The sequence below is a fragment of the Pinus tabuliformis genome, chromosome Q (genome assembly GCF_031772625.1).
Source record: "Pinus tabuliformis cultivar Carrire ecotype Pingquan chromosome Q, CPIR1, whole genome shotgun sequence".
In the NCBI taxonomy this organism is placed as follows: Eukaryota; Viridiplantae; Streptophyta; class Pinopsida; order Pinales; family Pinaceae; genus Pinus; species Pinus tabuliformis.
The window spans coordinates 767184351-767211586 of record NC_142296.1 but is presented as its reverse complement, the minus strand read 5'-3'; the positions used below and the strand labels follow the sequence as shown (position 1 = coordinate 767211586).

The 27236-nt window shown below is 36.6% G+C and overlaps 1 protein-coding gene across 1 annotated transcript; it reads left to right on the top strand.

Moving 5' to 3' along the window:
- Window positions 1-23683: 23683 nt before the first annotated feature.
- On the top strand, window positions 23684-25052 carry LOC149221749 (uncharacterized). Its single transcript, XM_089383024.1, has one exon. It carries the CDS (start codon window positions 23978-23980, stop codon window positions 24800-24802), a length of 825 nt encoding a protein of 274 aa, XP_089239150.1. The 5' UTR covers window positions 23684-23977; the 3' UTR covers window positions 24803-25052.
- The last annotated feature ends 2184 nt before the right edge of the window (window positions 25053-27236 follow it).

Genomic DNA, 27236 nt, shown 5'->3' with positions numbered 1-27236 from the left:
AAATGAAACAAACTTTCACAGAATGTGATATGCATGAACAAACTAGGCAAGTGACTAATCAACAATGCACAAAACAGTGAATAGGTGTAGGGTAGTGGCAATTCCAATCATTTTAGGGCATGACTGTTATGAAAATAGTTTAAATACAAGTAATGTTAAACGCATAGAATATGATGAACCAATGGCCAGTACGTTGTATAATTCTAGAGAAATAAACCATGTAATGCAAATCATAAGTGCAAGATTGAATAAAAACACAGCCAAATACTGAGTCAAACTTCCTAAAAGTTGAAAATTGCATATTACAATTAATTGATGAGCTACACTCATATCAACAATTGTCAAGAAAAGTAATCTAAGAATTACTTACCAACAACATTTAGGAATCGAATTGATGTATACAAATTAAAAGACATTAAAAGGAATAGGACACCTGGTTGGCTACACGAAGTTGCAAAAGAATATCAAAAAAGTAAAATAATGTTGCATGCAGCCATTGAATTGAGCACAAATGCATAAAGAGCTATTATTGGCAACTATTGATAATTCCAATAAACTAGTTCAGCACTACACGAGATTGAATTGATGAAAGCGGAAAGAAAGCCCTTTAGGAAGAATAATGCATCAGCCCAGGAAACAGGATCTTGACTGCTTTCTCTGAAAGAAAGAAAGGAAGCAAGCTAAGTTAATGGAGTCTGAAGGCCGGCTGTTAGCATGTGTGTCGGTTAGCTGCATTGAGAAGGGAAGATTTGTAGCAATGAAAGCAAAGGAAAAGGAACTTAGTTGGTATAGCATCTGTGTAAGCTTCTTTTGAATAAGATTGGCTTTCATTCAAGCAGTGAGCGTACTCAATCCTCCAAGTGAGCAGCTTCCATATTTCAAGTAAGTCTTTCATTCCAAGCCAGTTATAAGCTCAAGGTCAAGCAAGTAGTTGAAGGGTTGGAACATGCATTCAAAGGTCATAGGAGGGACCTAGAGAAATGCCTGATTTATAGTTTCTAATTCAAAATGAATTCAAATCCTATAAGGACGTACATAACTCGAAGCAAGGACATGCCTAAAGAAGAAGCCATAAGCAAGCCCACCTCTTAGATGAAACTAGAGCCCAACCAGAAGCCAACCCTCAAAACCAAGTCTGCAGTAAGACCCCAGCCTTAAGCCCTAAGCAGACCCATGAAGATTGAACCAGGCCCTTAGATATGATGATGTTAAAAAATAAAAATAATAAAGTGAATTAAATTAAATTAAAAAGAGACATTGCCATGCCAAGAGCATGCTTCCCAGGTGTTGGAGGTATGGAGATCTTTGGCCTTCACGACCTAAACATACAAATACTGCATATGCTCTACCAGATCATAAGTGTTGCCTGTCTTATCTTGAATCGTGGTTCCTACACCACCACCACCAAGCTGAGGATAAGTTTGCTTCAATGCAAACTCCATCGGCGGACTGTGCCCGGGTCTGGGAACAGAACCCATACCAGGACCATGACTACTCATATGCATCACTGCAAGCCTCACTTCCAATTTCTTCTCCTGCACAGACTTTTTTGGTGTCTGAGCCGCCTCAGCCAGATGGGTTATTGTTGTTGTTGTTGTTACCATTGCCATTGCCATTGCCACCACCACTTCCTCCATCTTTGTCATTGACAATATAAACTATCAGCCCAATGTCCCCCTTTATGAGCGAGAACAAACTCCTTTTCTCCAGCGGGAACCTCTACAAACTCTCCTCCCTCACTAACTCAATGCCTGATAGAAACCCCCTATGTGAATGACCAGTAATCCCTTTGAGATGCAGATTCTGAAACTAATAGATGTGGTTCAAGTCATCCATTCATTCTAAATGCCTTCCTTCCCTTCCTAATTGTTCAGATGATGAGTGGGTAGCCATTAATGCAAGCTTGAGGAGATAAGAAGAAGATGTGGGTTATTTTCCGTAGAAGTGTCATTCCATGAAGAGATCGAAGACCAACGTATCAGCAATTGTAACAGATTTATGGAGAATGAGAATTCAGAGCATAAAGGACTCATAAAAGCAAGCAAGATTGGAGAATTGCAAGAGTTTAAGAGCCAACCCTATACTAGTCAAAGTTGTAGAGCTTTAGAAGGATGACACAATTAAATGAACCCTTATTCCAGGGTTGTAGGCTGGATAATGCAACAATATTGTAAAAAATTCAGCAGTTGAGGAGGGTTGCATTCAGCAATTGAGCAGGGTCAATCACAGAGCGTTGGCGATGTGTAGAAGCAGGAGGTCTATCTTTACTCTTAGGTAACTTCTGTATTTTTTCTTCATGAATCATTCCCTCATTCCCTTGTATGCCGAGGGTAACTTCTGTATTTTTTCTTCATGAATTATTTCCCTTTCCTCATGAATCATTCCCCCTATATGGCGAGTTTCTAGGTGAGTTTCCAGTCTTGTCAATCCTGCAATAAGATTTGTTACATAGCAGGTGTTTTGTTACATAGGAGGTGTTTGTGCCCAGTTCAACGTGAACAGTCTTCATCCATTCAATGGACACCTGATTACATGCAAACATAAGAGATGGCACTTGGAAGTTGTGGCAGGTAGGAGTGGCAGGCGTACATGCGGTGATAAGCAGTGGTGGCAGGCATACTCGGGTGTACAAGCAGGGCTGATGGTTCCTCTATTATACCATGCAATCCATTGAAATCCAAAATACAAGCATGTTCCTAAGCTCAGTGGAGCTAACATTTAATGTCATCAACTAATGCCAACATTAGATTAGGTAATATTTTTACGAGTTTGAAAATATCAAGAAAACAAAAAATTATAACTTATGCTTTTAGCTTCGGTCCTCGGGAAGAGGCCAAATAACATGATTATCAATATGTGTCTACAAAATTGGTTTATAGTTGATAAACGAGGACTAAAAGCAGCACTAATAATACTAAAGTGCTCATCTCTGATTACTATAGTCCCATGCTGGGACGACAGGGACTAATAATGGTACAAGAGGGATCTTAAGTGCTTGGGGTGGGCCCTAACCCAAGGAAGCTCAAAACCCTTATGAAAAATCTAGACTAAATACTGAGATCAAAGGTTACTTCTATTAATTGAAGAATTGCTTGTACATGGCAAAAGTTGCAAAATTTGAAGTCTAAACTTCTCATAATGCTCTACGTTGTTATCCCTTCTACTCCTACTTGTTATACTAGGCTATTCGAGCCCTCATTTTATACAAAATGGGTAGGGGACAACCTCCTTGAGGGGAGGATTGATTTCCCTCCAAAATCCATAAAAATCTAGATCATGTTTCCTAGATCACTACACAATAGTAGGAAGGAGTATTTATTATCCTCATCTAGCCGAGTTGGAAGTCTTATGTAGCAAGGAGAAAGCCCCACGAATATCTCTAGCTATATATTCTTGAAATCTTTGCAAAATCCCCTTATTATCCTACACAATATTCATGTTAGACACATAAAGGATGAAAAATATCCATGACCCTCCTAATAACTCTTAAGCTAGGAAAGTGTTATTAAGTGAAAAAGGGAAAGTTTAGCATAGGCTTTATGTGCCTACGAGTGGTTAGATGGGACTTATATTTTACCTATTTGGGAGGCCCATCATAACTCCCCTATGCTTGTCACCCTATTCTATTTTTATATTAAATATTTATCATTTCATTCTATTTCTATTATCTACTCTCACTCCATTGTCTCATACCTAAGCTTTACATACACTCATTTTTTATATATCATAATGTAATATGTCCTTTTCCTTGCCACTACTAATGATGTTATTTTAGCTCCCTCAAACAATATCCATGTCTTCTATTAACTCCTCATATGCCTTCATGATATTCCACCCTTGATCGTTGAATTACAACCCACAAAGCTATCCATGTAGAGGTATGATTGTTGCCTTGTTATGTGAATGAGATTTGACTATTTCATTATTACCCATGACCCTCCATGTAATCAATCACAGATTAGGCAGCTGAAATTCTTTGGAATTGCTAAGGGGATTCTCAAATAGGACTCATGCATAGTCGATTAGGATTTTTTAAAATGAGTTGTCATTTACAATTTACTTTACAAAGCCACTTCCCTTCAACTTGCCTATCTCAATTCTGAATAAAATTTGGGTTTTCACTCTCTTCTTAATGACTATGGTTAAAAATTGCAGTTGATCACCATGATGTGACATCTATATAGGTTCTTTAATCTCTTCCAGATATAATGTTGTCATGTAATTTTTACAGCACCAAGGTGGCATAATTTCTTTGCTAAATTTCAGGGTTTTAATGACCATGTTACACTCTAGTTTGTTAAGGGTTTTGAGGGGTGATAGCTCGAGTGGGTAATTTATTAATGAATGTTAGAGTAAACAGTGGCTCAAGCCATTGATCTCCCAGGAATAAGGGAGAAGTGGTTTTAAAATAAGCTTCTAGATCATGACGTTTTCCATCAATTTCAGAAGGTGGTGCATCAAGATGTTGATTCAGAAAAAGGGGTACTTTGTGCTTGGCTCAATGATGAATTGTTGAAACACTTGATTTTTCTGTAGAAGTATTTGAAATGTGCAATTTGGTATGGTCTAAATCTTCATTGTCACCTCAAACTTTTGTTACATTTTACATCTGATACACATTTAAATTTCTCATATTATTTCTGGAAAAGTTTAGGTAAGATGGCTATCCAAGTAAAACGATAAGAAGAATGCTTATAAGATTGTATACCATCATGGCCTAGTGAAAATCATGGTAATTGCAACAATTTGCAGTAGAAACGATATGTGGGATAGTTTTCTAAGAAAAAATAAGTTCAAACCATAGCTTGGAGAAGTACTGGTAGAAGGTCGCATTGGGCAAGGGAACAATGATATTCACAATGGCCCTAGTGAACACTCCAACTCCCCTAGAACTAAGGCATTCACACCTTATCAAAGAAAAGTGCGGAAAGGAAAAGTTTGCACTCCACACAAAGTTGTCACTGTAGTCAAACCACCAACTTGAAGAGTTACTAGTAATATGGAAAAACAAAGGAATGTCCAAAATATTCAAGAGGCAATCCCTCCCCCTCAACATCATGCATCTAAAAAAGCCCCATTTTTTCTAAACAATGAAGTGGAGTATGTTAGAACAATTAGAGAATTATTCATAATAAAAAGAATAAAAAGGCCCAAAGTCCAAATCCACCAAGTAAATTATCCCTTGAGTCACCTTGAGTAACCTCCTAGTGAAAATGTTAGATAGGTAGACAAGAGTTCCAAACCATTCAAACAATCTACCACTAAAGATGTTGGATGAGTCAACCCAAGATTCCAACCCTTCAACCACCTGCCACTAAAAATGTTGGATGAGTCTATCTAATCTTCTAGCCCTACAAACTAGTTGTCGATGAGTATGTTGGACAATTTGAGCCCAACCCATCATTAGTTGAATCAATTTTCAGACCACCAAATAACATGGTTGATAAGATAAAGAGGAAAAACAAGAAAATTAAAAGATTGAAGCAAGTAGTAATGGAGCTTACTATGTTTAATAGGTATATTTAGAGGGAAAATGAACACTTAAAGGAATAAAGTTAGAAGTTCCAAGACAATATTAAAGATCTACATTCTAAGAATAGGAAACTCCATGAAAGGCTCATTGACTCCATTCAACCACCACAAAAGAAGAAATGAAATGAGAAGATAACCAAAATAGAAGAAGGTCTCAGTATTTTGATTAATGTAGTTGGGATTTCCTAATATTTTATGGGATACTTCAGTGCTTTGATCAATTTTGTGAATCCTCTTGCATGAGGACATGCAAGCAAACATGTGTGAGGGAGATGTTGGCCTCCCATTCTGGCATAATATGTTGCCCCATTTTCCATCATTATCTTATATTTTTACTTGAAACAAACCTAGATTACACTATATTTCTATCTTTAATCTTAAAGCCCTTCAACAAGCATCTAGAGGTAAATGTTTTTTTTATTTCTTTCCATTTCCTAAAGTATTTAGTAGGTTAAAGTGGGTTTTTAAACTAAACATGCTAATGATTATTTGTTTAGTTTAAATTTGGGACCTTCAGGTTAATTCCAGTACCTGAGTCCGATGGTTGGCATATATGTGCCTGCTCAAATGAAAAATGATCACATGGTTTTTTAAGGCTGAGTTGGAAATATGGAGTTTGTCCCTTGATTTGCACCTAGGTTTCTTCAGGCGAGCATGAGGTCTAGGTTAATCATGGTCAAAGTTCCTTTTGTGAAAGTCTTTAACAAGATCAACCTTCACAATGAAAAGTTACTAATCATATGCATTTAATGTTGTATGAATAGTATATTAAGATTTGGTTGTCTCCAATGCCATTCTAAGTTTGTCTAGATGATCAGACAATATCAGGGAGGGCCAATTTGATTAGTTATCTTATGAAATATTGATACTCTATTTCTCGGTAAGAAAGGAATTGAGTTAATCCTTGTAATTTCTCTCCTCCACATTTTTGCTCATTTTGTAATATAAAATGAGGTCGAAGAAATCATAATAGGTTTTTTTTTCATTAGCTGTTGAAGAAAGATTGTAAAACCACATGTGCACGTTATCGCTATAACACAATATGTATAGAATGGTGATATTCGTGTAACTTGAATAGATCTTTTCATAATATAAATATGAGTTTTGATTAATGGTATTGTTGGAATCGTTCTCATGCACCTGTAAGTAAATAGATCATTTCCTAGTTAAGAAGGGCTCACCAACTTGGAATGTGAGGGTACCCTATATTTTGCTTAGTTTAGTTGTAGTTCTCATTTAGGGTTACATTTTTCTATAGCGTTTAAATCAAGATTCATTATTATTGCTGTGTGCTTAGATCGCTTGGAATATTTTCTTATTTTGTTCTTGAACAAACAAATTCAAGTTTTCACTTAGGTGATATGTTGTTCCTCTCAATACTTTTCTATCCCTTGTGATTTAGCATGAATTGAGATTGTTACAATTGTTATTTGGGATTTGGATTAGATTTTGATTAATTGCTTTTTACTGTTGAGATTGCAACAAGATGATGGAGCTTAGTGAAAAGAGTCGCCTTCACTAAGTGGGCCCGCAGGCAAATTATGGCACAAGTTCTATTTTTGATCACAGTGTGAGTGATCACAATGTGGGTGACCAAAATGTGGGTGACCAAAGTGTGGGTGATCAAAGTCTATTTTTAGACTGGCTGTCAAAAATAGAAAAGTCAAATATTATTGTCTCATAATAATATTTGGACTATAAACTTGATCTTATTCTCTTGGAGAACTTCAGTTTGAGCTACAGATGTGGCCCATGCAGCTGTCAGAAGGAAGTACGCTTTTCTTATGAGTCAGTTGAGTTGTTGCATGCATGACTTCAGTTAGAACTCAATCAGTTGAGTTTGGTGGAGTTGATTGTGGAGTTGATGGAGTTGTGTTCAGTTTGACTTGGTTAAACTAGTTGCAGTTAGTCTAACTGCAAATAGACTAATGACGAGTTGTTAAACTAATTATTAACTCATAATACAACTATAGAATACATCAGTTAACTCAGTTGCATGTCAGTGCATGTTCAGTTCAGCAGGGACAGGTGTTAGAGAATCAGATTGCTATCAGTTGTGACTATAGTTGTGCATCAGATCTTGCACAATCAAGGGATTGAGTATGCCAATGAGTTTGCTCATGTAGTTGCCCAGTTTGTAGCTTCTGCTCACGTCTTACACATTGTGAGTGATTCTTTGGAGGTGAAATACGAGTTTGGTACACCATTCTCATTCATTCTTGAGCAGGTATTGAGCAGTGGAGGCAGGCAAGCAGTGGAATAGATTTGGAGATCAGATCTTAGCTGTATTGTGTGTAACAGGTGGAGTTGATACTAGATTGCTTGTGATAAGCATTGTACTTTGTAATGTTACATGGTATCAATCATTAATATACAGATAGTGTGGGGTTTTTAGCGAGATGCTTTCCCCGGGTTACATACTGTGTTAATGTTAAGAAATTTACTGCATAACATAAATAATTACTGAGAGGAATAAATATAAAAATAACCAGCAACAACCATAAACACATAAACACAAATGTTTATCTGGGAAAACCCCAAATCCGAGGAAAAACCCAACCTAATAAGATCTCATTAGAATTGGCCAAAACCCTGGCCAATCCGACCAAGTGAGCCTTCACTGATCACCTCCGGGTCTTGCATTACAATGAAGTCCTTCCAGCCTTTTATAGGCTCCATTACATATAATACCACGTGCAGAATACTATGGGTGCACAATACCATGTGCCCCAAAACCATCACTGTTTAACCTGGTCAACTTTGACTCTATCCCGAGTTAATTTTACCTAACAATTCCCCCCTTAAACTTGACTTGGGGTTCCTTGACTAACTCCAGCCAAACCTGCTAAGTGAGACAATCCCGCTCACTCTAGCCCTTACCCCCCTCAAAGTTTTTACCAGGGTATTGTTAACCCGACATCCCCCCTATCACCTAGGTCTAACCCAGACTTTACCAGTGATCACCAAGGGGTACACATGCCTTACCAGGTCTTACAGTAGTATGCCCATTTACATGTAATAATTTTGACTTCATTAATTTTTATTTTTTATTTTTTTGTTTATTGCTGCTGTGATTCTGATCCATCCTCTCTCAATTTGATTTGCTTAAAAACTTCTATCAAACTTCTCCAACTATGAGCCTGACAAGAACCTCGTAGATTCCAGCACCGGTGGCCTCACATAGTAAAAAATGAACAATTTTCAAAGCAGCATGAACAATTTTCTTATGCTAACCTTCTTTAAATAGCCGCATGAATCCCGAACAATTCGTCAGCATGTTCCAAACCGGTAAATATCACAAATGCACTGCAATCCCTGGCAGTTACAACACTATCTTCCGCACATTCTCCTCGAGGTTCTTCCGCGTATGATTGTTCCACCATTATTTTCAGACCCAGATCTGTAAAAAGCTGCATTGATCTCATCAGGCCATATAAACTCCTAACATCAAAGAATCCCTTTGAAGCCAATATCTGGCTCTGATACCAGTTGTTAGAAAATTATATATTACGGAGCAATGGAACACATAAAATCCTGCAGATATGCTAACAAAAGTTGTAACTAGCGAGAAACTGAGAACATGCTCAGTTTCAATTGGTCTTCAAGGATGACGATGAAGATGAGAAACAACCAGGTCCAAAGAGGAGTTGTTGTCCAATGCTCTTGATGTTTTATTGTTATTGATGCTGCTATATTGATGATCAACGTAGAGGAGCTTATGTATTGTGTATGTATTCCGCAATAGTACATGATCAGGATAATCTCTGTTTAATATGTGTTAAATTATTCAAAATTTCTACATGGTATCAGAGCGAGCTAGATAATTGTAGAAAAAATTTCTACATGGTATCGGAGCTGTTGACCATCAGATCTACTATTCAGGAAGTGTTTACATTCTATTTCTTCAAGCAGAGTCTGTAATCGGGCCAGGTAGCCTCTGGATTCATCCTTCCTTTGGAAGGTGAGATATTCGGTGAATGCCCATACAGTCAATCTCTGTACGAGAAATATTGTGTTCTCACGAATCTGAGATCCGAGGCAGTTGAGTTAGAGCTGGTGGAATTCGAATTTGCAACAATGTTGTTGAAATGTCTTTCAACGGATTGCAAATGTTATTCCAAAGAAAGAGCGACCTAGCGTTCAAAGATAAACTCAGAAACATCAGATGCGAGAAGGGTGACAATATTCCCAAGTATCTCACGAAGTTCACTCAATGTCGAGATGAGCTGGGAAGTGTGGGGGTTACTGTCGATGATGAGGACTTGGTGAGCTTGGCTCTCCTTGGTCTTCTGAAGAGTTGGCATTCCTATCAGGACTCTGTCAATGGTCGGGAGAAATTGCCAGGATGGGAAAGACTATGGTCAGATCTTGTGCAGGAGGAGATCAGGCGGAGTACCAGGGACGGATCTTCGTCAAAGGGAGCTGATGAAGAGAATTGTGCTTTGGTTGCCAAAGCAAAGAAAGGGAAGAGCAAGAAAGCTTCTCAGTCTGGTGCGAAAGGCAAGAAGTAGGATATGTCCAAGGTGAAGTGTTTTCACTGTCACCAGCACGGACACTATGCCACCAATTGTCCGCAGAAGAAGAAGAACAAGCAGGCTGCTGGATCTTCAACAGGAGAGGCTCTAGCCTCACAGTTTGAGCTTGATTTTTCATTGATCGCATGCTTGGTTTCAAGTGTGATGGGATCAGTGTGGTTCTTGGACAGTGGTGCGTCTTTTCACATGACGGGAGATAGAGATTTGTTCTCTGATCTGGAGGACAAAGATCTTGGAGTGCACATCGAGATGGGCGATGATGGTAGATACAGCACGACCAGTATCGATACCATTTCCTTTGAGAGGTAGTCTGGTAAACCCTTCATATTGAAGGAATTCATGCATGTTCCAGGATTGACGAAGAATCTCATCTCAGTGACGATGTTAGAAGACAAGGGGTATGATGTTGTTTTCAACGAGGGAAAGGCTTTCCTGCGCAGCAAGACAACTAGTGAGACCCGGAAGATAGGGGTTCGAGTGAGGAACCTTTATCAGTTGCATGTAGATGGATGCGCAGCAATGGCGGGCAAGGCAGAAGGATTGGTGAGCCGGGATGATGGCGAGTTGTGGCACAGGAGATTGGGTCACCTTCACCATGGAGCCTTGAAGATACTGCAGCAGATCACTACAGGGCTTCCTAAAGGCACACTTGCGCAGTCAGATCAGTGCAAGGGGTGTGCTTTGGGGAAGTTTGTGAAAGCCACCTTTCACGAGAAGGATAGTCGCGCCACGACGATCCTTGAGAGAATTCACACAGACGTGTGTGGACCTTTCTCAGTTGCTTCGACAACAAAGCACAGGTATTATGTGATTTTTGTTGATGATTTCTCTCGTAAGTGCTGGATCTTCTTCATGCAGAAGAAGAGCGAGACATATTCAAAGTTCTGTGAATTCAAAGCACTGGTCGAGAAGGAGTCGGGGAAGAAGGTGAAGGATATTAGGAGTGATAATGATGGTGAATACATCTCAGACGAGTTCAAGGATTTCTGCAAGGCAGAAGGGATTCGTAGAGAGCTCATAGCTCCCCATAACCCACAGTAGAACGGGGTAGTTGAGCGGAAGAACAAAACGATTGTGGGTGCTGCACGGGCAATGTTGCATGATCAGGGCCTACCCCTTCACTTGTGGGCGGAAGCATGCAATACAGCAGTTTATGTGCAGAACCGTTGTCCTCATAGGATACTTGGCATGAGTACACTTGAGGAGACTTATTCTGGTAAGAAGCCTGATCTTTCTCATTTGAGGATTTTTGGTGCTAATGTTTACATGCATGTGACGAAGGATGCCAGGAAGAAGTTGGAGCCGACCGCAGAGGTTGGGATATTTGTGGGGTACACTGATACGCCCCACAGCTATCGTGTGTATTTGCCAGACAGTGGTAAAACTGTTGTGCGACGGGATATAAAATTTCAGGAGGAGAAAGCCATGAAGTGTTCACTTGAGAGGGAGCTACACTTGCATGCAGATAAGGAGCTATTAGTTCCTAAGGATGAGCTTCAGGATGTGGATCAGTCACAGGACGAGGTTCATGGAGTGGAAGAGACCACTCATGCAGCGCCAACCATCAGAGGGCGAAAGCGCTTGACAGAAGCTGAGCGACTGGCTCAAGATGCAGAGAAAGTTGTAGGACCACCTACAGCCCAACGCAGGCAGAGACAGTCACCTGATCGGTACACTGGATACATGGCTCTGATGAGCAAGTGTGTTGTGACTGAGCCATCCTCTTTCGAGGAAGCTGTGGAGGATCCCGCATGGGTAGACGCCATGGTGGAAGAGTATGATTCTATTGTCAGAAATAGTGCATGGGAGATTGTTCCTAGACCGGAAGGGAAATCAGTGGTGGGTTCGAGATGGATCTACAAGGTCAAGCAGGAAGCTGAAGGAAGTGTGGAGAAGTACAAGGCAAGATTTGTTGCCCGAGGCTTTTCACAGATAGAGGGGATCGATTATGAGGAGACCTTTGCACCTGTTGCAAGGTATTCTTCCATACGGACGATTCTTGCTCTCTCAACGCAGATGGGATGGCACATTCATCAGATGGATGTGAAGACTGCGTTCCTCAATGGAGTCATTGAGGAGGAGGTGTACATTGAGCAGCCTGAAGGCTTTGAGGTCTTCAGCAGCGAGTCGCATGTGTGCAGGCTCAAGAGAGCGTTGTATGGGTTGAAGCAAGCACCACGTGCTTGGTACACACGGATAGACAGCTATTTCACAGGACTTGGATTCTCCAAGAGCGAGGCGGATCCTAACCTATACCAGATTCTGGTGGAGGGTAAGTTGCTTATCATTGTACTGTATGTTGATGATTTGATTCTAACGGGTGATGAGCTGTTGATACTGTCATGCAAGAAGGATCTTGCTACAGAGTTTGAGATGAAGGACTTGGGCCTCCTTCACTATTTCCTAGGATTGGAAATATGGCAGCGCAGTGGTGGACTGTTTGTTTCTCAGGGCAAGTATGCTCGGGAGATACTTGAGAAGTTCAACATGCATGGCTGCAAGCCTGTTGATACTCCTCTTCCTGGAGGTTGGAGGAAGGAGGATGCCACTTCGGGAGAAGAAGTGGATGCCACTGTTTATCGACAGTTGGTGGGGTCGCTGATGTATTTGGTTAATACATGACCTGATATATGCTATGCAGTTAACTAGCTTTCACAAGCTATGGTTAAGCCTACCAAGCTCTTCTGGAAGGCGGGCAAGCATGTATTGCGCTACTTAAGAGGCACATCGGGATATGGTTTGTGGTACATACAGGAGGATGAGGTGAAGCTATGTGGCTTCACGGATGCAGATTGGGCAGGGAGCCCAACGAACAAAAAGAGCACATCAGGAGGGATCTTCAGTATTGGATCGACAGCAGTTTCTTGGTACAACAGGAAGCAGAGATCCGTGGCACTTAGTTCAGCGGAGGCTGAGTATATGGCAGCAAGTTTGGCTGCATGCGAGGCTATATGGATGAGGAAGATCCTGGCTGGTTTGTTCGATTCTCATTTGGATCCTACTGTGATTTACTGTGATAACCAGAGTTGCATTAAACTCTCGGTTAATCCTGTATTTCATGATAGATCTAAGCATATTGACATCAGGTACCATCATATCAGAGATTGTGTGCAGCGGAGGATCATGTTGCTTTCATACATTCCAACGGAGGATCAGGATGCTGATATTCTGACGAAGGCTCTCACCAGGAGAAAATTCGAGTACCACCGAGGCAGGATAGGGGTTGCTGATAATCCATATCTTGTCGAGAGGGAGTGTTGAAATTGCAACAAGATGATGGAGCTTAGTGAAAAGATTCGCCTTCACTAATTGGGCCCGCAGGCAAATTATGGCGCAAGTTCTATTTTTGATCACAGTGTGAGTGATCACAATGTGAGTGATCACAATGTGGGTGACCAAAATGTGGGTGACCAAAGTGTGGGTGATCAAAGTCTATTTTTAGACTGGCTGTCAAAAATAGAAAAGTCAAATATTATTGTCTCATAATAATATTTGGACTATAAACTTGATCTTATTCTCTTGGAGAACTTTAGTTTGAGCTACAGATGTGGCCCATGCAGCTGTCAGAAGGAATTACGCTTTTCTTATGAGTTAGTTGAGTTGTTGCATGCATGACTTCAGTTAGAACTCAATCAGTTGAGTTTGGTGGAGTTGATGGAGTTGTGTTCAGTTTGACTTGGTTAAACTAGTTGTAGTTAGTCTAACTACAAATAGACTAATGATGAGTTATTAAACTAATTATTAACTCATAATACAACTATAGAATACATCAGTTAACTCAGTTGCATGTCAGTGCATGTTCAGTTCAGCAAGGACAGGTGTTAGAGAATCAGATTGCTATCAGTTGTGACTATAGTTGTGCATCAGATCTTGCACAATCAAGGGATTGAGTATGCCAATGAGTTTGCTCATGTATTTTCCCAGTTTGTAGCTTCTGCTCACGTCTTACACATTATGAGTGATTCTTTGGAGGTGAAATACGAGTTTGGTACACCATTCTCATTCATTCTTGAGCAGGTATTGAGCAGTGGAGGCAGGCAAGCAGTGGAATAGATTTGGAGATCAGATCTTAGCTGTATTGTGTGTAACAGGTGGAGCTGGTACTGGATTGCTTGTGATAAGCATTGTACTTTGTAATGTTACATGGTCTCAATCATTAATATACAGATAGTGTGGGGTTTTTAGCGAGATGCTTTCCCCGGGTTACATACTGTGTTAATGTGTGAATGCTCTTGATGTTTTATTGTTATTGATGCTGCTATATTGATGATCAACATAGAGGAGCTTATGTATTGTGTATGTATTCCGCAGTAGTACATGATCAGGATAATCTCTATTGAATATGTGTTAAATTATTCAAAATTTCTACATTTACTGGTGAAGAAGCACACAAATAGAAAAATTGTACTTCGTACCCTTTGTGATATCATGTCCACAAAGGCTCATAGTTAATTTCATTATGCTATTTAAATACTCTATCTCAATGAGATTTCATTTCACTTTACAATACCATGTTTCATTTTTTTACAAGAATTGCTGAGAACACTTAAATGTATATATAATATGGATAAATATATTTGTAATAAGAGTATGCTCAATAGGGGCCCTCACGTGCAATGGGGGAGAATATGTAAATATGGAGGTCAATTAGTCATTCTCAGAGGCATGGACTTATGATTTGGATATGTGTTGTACATGGGTTATTTGGAGGAGGTCATCCTAATCTATAAGGAGTTATTATGTAACTCTTCCTTAGTATTTCTTTGGGAATTGTTCTTCATGCTTATACCTGATGTAGATTATATTTATTATGGTTTATCATGCCACTTCAATGATTTGGTGATTAACACATTTAGAGACTTGGGCACCATAGAGGTTAACTAATAGAGATATTCCAATGTAGTTTAATTATGTCAACATTGCCAACCTTTCAAAGAAAGGAGGATTCACATGACGCACACTTGATAATTACATTTAAAGATTTTGCAAAGTTGAGCATGAGAGGAAATTTTAGCCCAAAAGTGCCCATGAGATTTTCACATAATTTCCATGTCATAATATATAAAATAATCAAAATCCTTTAAATTTAAAAAGATGCACATGTAAATATTTTGGAGGGAAAAGAAGAAAAACTACATTTTTTTAATTGTATTTTCTGCTTAACTTTTTATAGGTTTACTCAAATTTCAAGTGTAGACACTCATTATATGCGGAAAAGTTATGCATCCAACGAGTACCCATTATGCATACTTTTGGAAAGACTCACATTAATAAAAATTGCAGATACGTTAAAAAAATGTGTCCAACGTATTTTTTTTAATGTATCTTCAATTTTTATCAATGTGAGTCTTCTCAAAAGTATGCATAATGTGTATCGTTGGATGCATAATTAAATTTTACACCCAACAAGTGTCTACTCTTGAAATTTGAGTAAACCCGTAAGGAGATAAGCCAAAAATACAATTAAAAAAATAATTTTCTTTTTTTCCCTCCAGAATTCGTAACTCTTATTTTATTATTTTAACTATTATTTTATTATTTTTGCTTATGAGGCCACTTTTGCACTAAAATTTCATCTTATGGATGTGCAAGTTTCATGAACTAGTTCTTTAACATTTACTCATGTATGGTGCAATAGCTTAATCATTAAGCATAAGCAAACCATTCATAAATTGGAAATGAAAAGATACAAACATCACCAAGATAGAAAACCATTACGAAGATGTATGTAGAACCTCCTTATAGTTCATTATATATGATGTCAAGGATCTTTACATTCATATTGATATATAATCAAAATATTGAGTTCTTATCTAATACATCATAACCTAAATCAATGACAATAATTAACAATAGCTCTTTATACAATAGCTAAACAAGTACATATATATTACCAACGTCTATTTCAAAGGCTTCAAGATGAATCTAGAAGTGACAAATTGTTTTCTAATCTATGAAAAAAGGCCTCAACAACTTTAATTCAAGAGAGAAAATCTTCTGAGTTTAGTGACTTTGTAAAGACTTTGTAAATGACCTAACACATCCAAACTTCCTTATATTTCTTCTACTTGTTTGAATATTTAGACTTTTCTTGGTAGGTTATATGACTCCACTTAAAAGAAAACTTAACCCAATAGTAATCATGGGTTTTAGATGATTCATTAAGTAATTTTTTCCATTAAATCTCACTATAATCAACATATCCAACAAATTATCAAAGTAACAAAGCGCTTGCATGCTACCTTGTATAATTAAGATTTCAATAAATAGAATAAATGGATGGTCATGATAGAGACTTAAAAGAATAAAAAAAACATGTAACTGTTGTTAGACTATACTAAGCTATTTTCATTTTGATATTAAATTTGCGTTAGGACTATCAAAATCCTAAACATATAAGATTAGTAAACCTTGAGTGATTGAAATTCTAATCTAAAACATAAACCTTGAGTGATTGAAATTCATCAAAATTACATACTAAATATCTCGTTTACAAATCAACATGCAAAAATTTGAGATGCCCAAAGTCGAAATAAGTGACACCATCTTTCCCTTACACCATACTTATAGGAACGTGCCCTCATTTGTACTCATTCAACACATCCTCACATTCAATGAAATATATAATATTTTTATTTTTTTTGGCCTAGAATCTTGGTATGTGCTGAAAGAGAATCCTTTTAGGGCACTGCTTGAACCACGGATTAAATGCTATATTAAAGTGGGAACAACAATGGAAAAAATATCACTTATGTTATGCTATTTAAGGCAAAATTTATTTTAAGAATATATTTTTTTTCATAATATTTTATGAATAAGTAAAAATAAATATTGTGTCAAACAAACATGATTAATTTTAGGATTTAAATGAAAAGCATTTGACTATAATGATGAGTTAAGGAAAATATGTTATCATCGGTCTGACAAGAGCTTACGAAAAAGTAGATGAGGCATAATAATTTGTTTGAAAATTAAACTAAGGTTATGACAATATGATGAGCTATGATGTTAGCACATGCATTACACAAGATTAGTGGGGATGACAAGATTCGAATCCACTCTGTACATTGTCCACCCCACGAACTAGGCACTCATGTCCAAACAGCCTATGTCGCTGCAACTAATGACATTTTTTACATGACATTATTATTTCATTTACCAATGTTTATGATGAAATGAATATGATTTTTTTAAATGATATTTTGTATAGATTTTTTTCTTAATGTATGATTTATTAGTGATCATGTATAAATTATCAATTTTTATTTTAAGGTTATTATATTCATAAGTGTTTTAAATGTTTACTTTAAGGTGGTTATATTTTAAGTATTTTTAATGTTTATTTTAAGGTTTTTTATTTATAAGTGTTTTTTTTTTTCATATCTGTTTATGTTTATGTTTATGTTTAATCCCCATATATATATATATTTATTGATTGATATAATAATATTAGTGATTTAAAAAATAAAATATCAAATAATATTAGGAAAAAATTATTAATCATGAATTTTTTTATTATACAAAAACTAATATAATATTAAGGAAAAATTATTAATCATTTAATGTGTGAAATTTTATTATTATACAAAAATTAAAATAAAAAAATATAGTGGTTATAATAAGATTCATGGCTTATGATTATATTTTACATTACGTCTATTTTGGATTATTGAAACAATTGAAGTACCTCATTCCAATGCAACTCTAACTTTTGAGAACTAATTTGCAACACTATTTTTATCCTTATAAATATGAAACAATATATATGAGAAGATGTTAATATATTGAAAATTTTATCATACAAGGATGGAATATAAAAACCATGAGAAACCATGAGAAGAATTTCTTTGCACATCTATTAGATAACCAACTTTAATTCTCCAAAAATTTATAATTATATTACATCAAATTCTTGTCCTAGTTTTAGGGTCATCTTTAAAGCTATTAATTCACAAAAGTTGTTGGTTCCTCAACCTATTCTAACATCAAAAGAAGCACCGTGATATGAATATAAGTATTGAATGCTTTCTAAATCTCCCTTAGCAAGGTTCCCTTATGATGCACCATTAAAAAAATCCCGTGGTTTATTTCCACTTCACCTTGCATATGAGGGAGAGATTTTTCTTGCAACTTTAAGAAGACATTTAAAATTTTTAAGGACTAAATAATATATTTGAAGGAAATATTTCATTTTCTTCAAACAACACAAGATCTTTAGCAATTTATACTCCCCGACCTATGTCAATTGAAAGTGATATGATCTTGAAAGTATTTTTTCTATTACATTGGGGGTTGAAGGCCTCTTTAATTGTTCCTCCCTCTCAAATATTCTTAACCCTTATTAATCTTTCCACCTCTTTCTATTCCTCATTGGAGTATGGATAATATTGCATGAGATGAACTATAGTTTCTTCTTTTTTCATGGCATTTATAACACCACTATGGCCTTATAAAATTCCTCTTCTGAAGAGAATCCCACGTGGGAACCTTGTTGTGTAAACTCAAATGCGCATAAAGACCTTGTTTCTAGTTGGGCATTTTAATTTCCATATAATTTTTCACCACCTGATTTGTGGGTTTTCTCTTCCTTCTTTTGTGAGTTCTTTGTAGTCTAGCATTCTAGGAACTTATTTCCCAACAAGATCCAAGTTTGTTTCCTATCAAGAAGTCCATGTATCTTTTCTATTTTTTTTGCATAAGTCCCCCCCTAACCAATTTATTCTTATGATAACCATCGCTAGTGCCAACTAGTGGATCTTGCTAGTGCAAGTCTTCTCTTCCTTCTTCTATGAGTGCTTTATAGACTATTATGGGAACATACCCCCCAACAAGGTTCAATGACTAGATCAACAGATCATCTTCTTTCTTAAGACTAATATTATTATGTATTAAGAGATCTATGTAACTTTACATTTTTGTATACTATGCCCCCTAACCAATTTCTTCCCATGATAACCACCACTAGTGCCAAGTAGTGGATCTTTCCTTGTTTGCAACATGTCTAAGATTAAAATAAGCTTTATTCCTTAACTCTTGAATTATTTAAAATATAACTCTATGCATACCTTTGCTTCTTAGCCATTGACCATCACCTTCTCATCCTGTGGTCAAGAGATGGTTGAGACGTGAGGTTTCAAGTCATATCTAGGAACGTTCTGCGACCATGATCGAACTAAGAAGTTGTATTCTAGGCACTACGAGAGGCATTATGTGGTTAAGGCATTAGATACGGGGATTGAGCCAATCAGAGTTAAACCTTATCTGTTTTGTCTTTTTTTTTTATGCATGAGGTTTCTCGCTGCTAAAAACTCTTAATCCTTATGTATTGACGCTCCATCGTCTCCAAATTGGAATCAATCTGTCCATACTAAGGATTTTCCCCTTAATGTAGGGATGGGAGGAGGGGCCTGAAGAATTGAATCAATCCTAGATAACCTCTGGTTGTAGATCCAATTTCGCTGGCATAGATCTACATTCTTCTCTTCTCTCTGATTCACCGATTTGAGCAGATCTTATAAGAAAGAAGCAGGGTTTATGCATAGAAAATGATAGGACGTTCCAGATCTTCATAAAAACCTTGGCAAGTAGATTTATTCTAATATGTGTCTCTGATGAGGACCCAATGGAAAATGTTAAATGCAATATCCAGCGAGAGGGAATCCCAACAACCAACCAAAATTTATCTCAGGAAGGCATATCCTTCAAGATCGAGGGTCCCTCAAATAATACAATATCAGTAGAGGGTCCACTCTATCTTTGATGTCTGGATTACTTGGAGGATCAGGACCTGGGCCTTCTCTTTCCTATAAAGAAGTTGTCAAAAGGAGCGTAGATGTGAATATTGTTGTGACTATAGGAACACTGCCTAAGCATTACATCTTAGAAAGGATGGAGGAACACCCAAAGATTGAGACCTGGAACCCTTAGGGAGATAACATGTTTTCAAATTTTCATGAAGAGGTAAGTATTTGTTATTTTAGTAGTTTTTGGCCCAAACCAGAGGATCTCTATCAATGGATCTACAAAAATTGGACTACAAAATGTGATATCTACTTATGCTCGAAGGAATTATTTATAGTACACCCTTCATCAAAAAACATTACTAGAATTTTTTTTAGGAAGGACCATGGTTCCGGGGAAGCATTGGTTTATTCATCACACCTTGATTCCCAGAATTTGATTCATCGACAATGAAGGAAACCAAAATGTTTGTTTGGGTTTGGATACCTAATCTCCCTATTCCCTTTTGGCACCATCAAGTTCTTGAAGACATTGGGAATGCTTTGGGAGATTTCATTAGAATAGATGGTGAGAGAATAACATAGAGGATTTTCACATATGCCCACATTTTTGTGGAGATCAACCTCAGTAAGGGGCTGCTAGATCATATTCAGTTGAGTAATGGAAAATTATGATGGACACAAAGTGTAGATCATGAGAACACGACCTTTAGATGTAGTGTATGCAACCAAACCACGCATCTACAAGATAGTTTCCCTATGGCCAAAAAAACAGCAAATAAGAAGAAGGGACACCATAACAAATCAAAGCATTGATAAACTTATGAGCCCCCTCCTGTTGATGAAGAAGTTGTGGATAAAAAAAAAATCCCCCAACTAAAGAAAAAGAGGAAATGAACAAACCAACAATTTTGACAGATCACCATACAAAATTAATAGAACTCAACCATAACACATAAATGGTAGTCACACTAACTCCTACAGTAATCGAGTACTGTAAACAAAGAATGGAGGGATTTTGGGAACAAAAAGATCTCACGTATTTGAGAGCTCTGAATGAGAAGACAAGAACACCCCGATGTCAAGGAATTCAGATTTAGCTATCATTCAACTTGCCATAGGGGTATGGAAGGAAGTGAAAAATAAGAAGGGGAAGAAAGTGAAAATGGAAGACTATTATATTCAGTAAATGTAGTTGATGTTATATGTTGGGACCCTATGGGGCTTTTTTATAAATGCACCAAGTGCATCTGCAACATGTAATTTCTTTTTCATTAATGAAATTACGGTTTTTCCTCGAGGAAAAAAGATTCAAAATTATATTAGAAATTTTTTATTAAGAGTTCATTTAAAGAGATTGGTGAAATTCTATCATTAAAAAATATAGTGGTTATAGTTAGGTCCATGGTTTATGATTATATTTTAGAGTATGTCCATTTTGGATTATTGAAACAATTCAAGTTCCTCAGTCCAACGCAATTCCAACTTTTGAGAGCGCATTTGCAACACTGTTCTTATCCTTACAAATATGAAACAAATATGTATATGAGAAGATGTCAATAGATTGAGAAGTTCATCATACAAGGGCCAAATATAAAATCCATGAGAATGATTTCTTTGCACATCCATTGGATGACCAACTTTGATTCTCCAAAAAATTATAATTGGATTACACCAATTTTTTGTTCTAGTTTCATGGTCATATTTAAATTTATCAATTCACAAAAGTTGTTGGTTTCTAAACTAATTCTCGCATCAAAAGAAACACTGTGATATGAAGATAAGTATAGAATGCCTTCTAAATCTTGCTTAAATGAGTTGCTCTATGATACACCACCCAAAAACTCCCATGGTTTATTGTCACTTCACCTTGCATACAAGAGAGAGTTTTTTCTTGCACCATTGGGAAGGCATTTAAAAATTTTAAGGACTAAACAATACATTTGAGGTAAGTATTTCATTTTCTTTAAACAACACTAAATTTCTAGCAAGCTATCCTCCCCAACCTATGTCAATTGAAAGCACTATGATATTGGAAGTATTTTTTCTATTACATTGGAATTTTAAGGGCTCTTCAATTGTTCCTCCCTCACAAAGATTCTTGACCCCTATTAATCTTTCCACCTCTTTCCATGCCTCAAAGTATAGATAATATTGCATGAGATGAACTATAGTTTCTTCTTTTTGGAGGCATTGATAACACCATCCCGGCCCTATAAAATTTCTCTTTCAAAGAAAATCCCATGTGGGAACCTTGTTGTATAAACTCAAACACATAAAGATCTTGTTTTTAGTTGGGCCTTTTAATTTCCATATGATTTTTCACTATTTGTGGGTTTTTTCTTCCTTCTTTTGCACGTGCTTTGTAGAGCATTCTAGGAACATATTCCCCAACAAGATCCAACCTTGTTTCCTATTAAGAAGTCCATGTATCTTTTCCATTCTTTTGCATACTTTATCCCCAACTAATTTATTCCCAAGATAACCATTGCTAGTGTGAACTAGTGGATCTCGCTAGTGCAAACCTTCTCTTACTTCTTGTGTGAGTGCTTTATATACTATTATGGGAACATATGCTCCAACAAGATTCAATGACTAGATCAACAAATCATCTTCTTCCTTAAGACTAATGTTGTTGCATATTAAGAGATCTATGTATCTTTACATTCTTTTGTGTCCTATGCCCCCTAACCAATTTCTTCCCATGATAACCACCACTAGTGCCAAGTAGTGGATCTTTCTTTGTTTGCAACATGTTTAAGATTAAAATAACCTTTATTCCTTAACTCTTGAATTGTTTATAATAGAAATCTATGCATACTTTTGCTTCTTACCCAATGGTTGAGATGAATTTACACAAAATAGATAACAACTTTCCAAATTATTGGAACATTATTTCACTAGTTGAAAGGATTTGTGATCCCATCATCCACTGTTGAAGATGCTATATACTTAGCTCTTATTATCTAAACCTACATATGTGATCCTTAAATTAGCTTCCATACTTTTTTTTTTCCATTAAAAACCTTTCAGAAATATTAACCAATGGAGATTTTAAATATTAAAAAAACCATTTATTTTAAATATAAAAATAAAATTTCAAAAAATAAAACTTTTCAAAAATATCGACCAATCAAAATTTTAAATATTAAAAAAGCGATTTATTTTAAATATAAAAATAAAATTTTAAAACTATCTAGTTAATTCTTTACATTACTATTAATAATAACTAAATCAAAATTATTATCTTTACATTACTATTAATAATAACTAAATCAAAATTTCTACATAATAATTTTGATGGTCTATATATAACCACCTGTGTTAAAAAAAAAATAAAAAAAAATCAAGTGATTAACAAAAAAAAATAATATTAATTGATATGTTTCCTATTAACTCTATTCTCTTCGAACTATCAACCACTACTATAATTAATGATCTTTAAATTATTAACCATCACTATAATCTGTGATTAAATTATTATTTTACAGTTTTTATCCATTACTGTAATTAATGATATTTAAATTATTAACAATCACTATAATATGTGATTAAATTATTATTTTACAGTTTTTCCCTTAAATGCAGGGAAAATTGAATAATTTTTTTAAAAATATAAATTATAATACTAATATTTATCATTTATGGTTAAATTTAGTTTCACATTTATATATATTAAAGATATCCAATCCTATTTAATTAAAAAAGGAATTAAATCGACCTTCAGACTAAAGGAGCAGTAAACACCTCGCTGCAAAACCTTTAATGCTGTGCATGCTCAGGTGTGAAATCCAGCCATGTGTTTTTCAATATTTGAATATACATAGTAATCTAATGCATTCATATGTACCTGATGGGAAGATAAAGATTGAACTTCAAGAACATTAAATGCGACACTATCGACCGGTCCACTCCGGCCAAAGTTGAAAGCAATGGTACCAGGCAAGAAATAACAAATACAAACGAAATACCAGCGCATTACAGCGTTGCGGGAGAACGCATCGTCGGTGGTTCGAATCCCATTAGGAATGATTACGGGGACCTTTTCGCGGGAATCCGCAGGCATGTGACGGGGTCACCATAAAGGTGCAAGTATTTACTTTAGGGAAAGCATCCCATGTGCGTGACCACTACAAATCTGTTTTACTGGTTGTTGTTCTGTACGATGAAATGCTGTCCCTGAGCGTGGTTCGATCGCTGGTCCTGCGCGACGAGGCGACAGAGCAAGTTAGCTCTATCGCCCATTCCTCTTCTCTGCTCCATCTCTCCAAGCAGTTGCCCAAATGGAGGAGAATCCACAGCAACAAAGTGACCAGGAACAATGGCTTTCCATATTTGGTATTTGTGCCCACGGAGGAAGTGATGAGAGATCAGCTGAGACTGGCCGCCATTGCCAGGGACCTCGGCATGGAGTTCTGCGGAGATTTAATCAATTTCCGTCTCATATATTCTTGGCCAGCCATGGCCATGGGAAGGGGCATGGCCGCCCATGAATCCGTTTCTCTTCCTTTTCCTCATCTCTCAGATGCCCGGATCCAGACACTCCACGATTTCGTGAAATTAAGCAGAGGGCTTTTCAGAGTTGAAAGCCTCCCCCTCCGCCCCGGTAATTCAAAGAGGGACCCTTGCCCCAGGAGGGGATCTTTGGGCGTGAGGGTGAGCAGGGAACCGGTAGAGGGCATGGATAAATTCACCAGAGTCATGGCGGGCGCTGGCTGGAGCGTCTTCAAGATTAAAGCCATGGAAGAGATGTATGTCTATAGAAAGATCGATTTCAAGCTTCGACTTCAGTGGGACGGTTCGAACCCTGGACCTTCTCCGGCTTTCAGAGCCCGGGAGCTGCGGCTCCCGGAATTGGACCTGACGAGTGCTCCGATTGAGATCCTGGAATACATTCTTCTCATGACAGATGATCTCTTTTATCTGAATCACAAGCCTCCCATTACTTCGTCCAGAAGAAGAAGCAGCTTTCCTTCTTATAAAATGAAACCCTAATTCTCAAGCATAGTTGCCAGAGGGCTGGCCTGGTTAAATGGATACATACTCTGTATTGACTGTTAATCATCGGGATGATTTGTCTGTTCATCTGAAGGATGTAAACTGTGTTTTTGCATCCAAAGTTTCTTATCTTATGATTTTGTTGTTTTAATCAACTTAATTTATGAATGGTGAATACGCTCATGAATTTAGTAATCATATATCTCTCTGATAGAGCTACACGCCATAATTTTTAAGTTTTCCTGTGCCTACTTTGTTACTATATGACTATGATTTGGGTATTGTTAATTTTAGTCGGGGGCTGTGTGACAGAATATAAATATCGTTGAACAGAATGTATGTGTTTATATTATATTTTTACATTATTATTATGTTAGTTATCTTGATATAACTGGAGTTATTAAATTTGAATATAATGAGTATTTGGAGTTTTCTATGATTTTAAACCTATTTATTTAAAAAAATTACAAAGTTCCAGTGAAAATTTATAAAAACCTAGCAGTGGTGCGCTTATCCAAATATAATAGATTTGAAATCTTCATTTAAATTTTATTTTTTTGTCTACTTTTTTCAAATATAAATAATGTGACATTGAATCTTGAAAATGGTTTTTCTAGTATACTTTTATGTTTTTGGTTTTTGTTTACTTATTTTGAAGATTTCATAACATTTTTGTTTCAGATACGAACATAGTAACGGTTTAAGATGCGATCAATTTCATATATTTTATATATCAATTTAGATTGATTTGAACCTTGAATTTATCAAGAGGGAGATCAAATTTTTTGAGGTGTAATTTTTATTTCCACTGCAAAATTTGAAGAAATGTTTGCAGCTCGAGAGATTTGATCGAGAGATCAAATGTGTCGAGGTGCAAACTCTTTTTTGAGTGAAAAATTTGAGGAAAGGTTTGCACCTCGAGAGATTTGATTGCTCTGGGCACTTGATAGATATGGGGTTAAGATGGATCTAGGTTGGTTATATAATACTCTAAAATATTTATATTTGTATATATGTGTCTTTTTTTTATTCCCTCTCTCTATCTCACCCCGCAAACATACACACTCTCTCCATATCTATCTCTCTTTCTCTCTCTTGCCCTTCTCCCTTTCACTCTCCCCTTCTTCTTCTCTCCCACTCTTCTCTCTCCCTCAATCTCTCTCCATCTCTCCCTTATCGCTTCCTCTCTCTCTCCACCTTTCTCCCTCTATATCTTTCTTATTCCCTCCATCTCTCTACCCCACCAACTCCATCTCTCTCCCTCCCTCTCTCTCTTCTTCTCTCTATTGAGTCCTCTCTCTTCCTTCCTCTCTCTATCATTCTCTCCCACTTCCCTTTGTCTCCTCCTCAATCTCTCTCTCTTTCTCTCTTCCCTCTAACTTTGTCACTATCTCCCTCGCTCTCTCCCTTCCATCTATGTGTCTCCCTTTCTTTCTCTTCCCCTTCTCTCCTTATCTCTCTCCTCTCTCCCCAATTCTCCCTTGTCACTCCCTCTCTTTCTCCACCTCTATCTCTCTATGGCTTTGTTCTTTCCTCCTTCTCTTTCCCCCTCCAACACCCTCTCTCTCCCTCTCCTTCTCTCTCTCCCTTCCTCTTTGTCTTCCTTCCTCTCTCCCCTCATCACTCTCCCTCTCTCTTCCCCTCCAACTTTGTCACTATCTTCCCCCCTCTCTCTCTCTCCCTCTCTCTTCCCCTCCAACTTTGTCACTATCTTCCCCCCTCTCTCTCTCCCTCTCTCTTAAATTTGATGCCATGATATTGTGTTTAAGAAAATATCTAAATTATAAAAACTCAATTACTTGTAAAATATTAAATCTATATTTTGGATCAATCATATCAAAGAAAATACAATAATTAAAAATTTAAAACAATCATACAACTATCTTTCCTCTATTATTGTTAGTCCATTTGTTTTCTCTCATCGCTTGGATCTTTAATTAACATGGATCTATGTTGGTTCTTAGTAATATTATGTATAGTATATATCTCACATCTTTATATATAAAATATTCTCCTTTTTAATTTTATTAAAACCTTGATTTATTTTTTTTGAAAATCTTTTTAGTATTCACGAGGATAGAGGGTAATGATAACTTTTTTTTCCTTTAAATTTAATTAAAAATATGATATAAAAATAAATTAAAATAAAATATTTATAAAATATTTTAATTGTGAAATAAGTTATGTTTTTTGGCATGTGGTATTGATAAGCCATGGTATGGTAACAAAGCCTATTCACAAGTTAATAACAATATCAAAATATAACAAATTGACTTTAACATTAACTTTTTATTATTAATTGAGTCAACATTTAAATGTTTACCAACATAGGCATAAGACTTCATATTACTTTTTATTTTTTATTTTTTATTATTATTATTTTTTTAATTTAGCCAACATTAACATTAGATTAAATTTGTTAAATATTAAA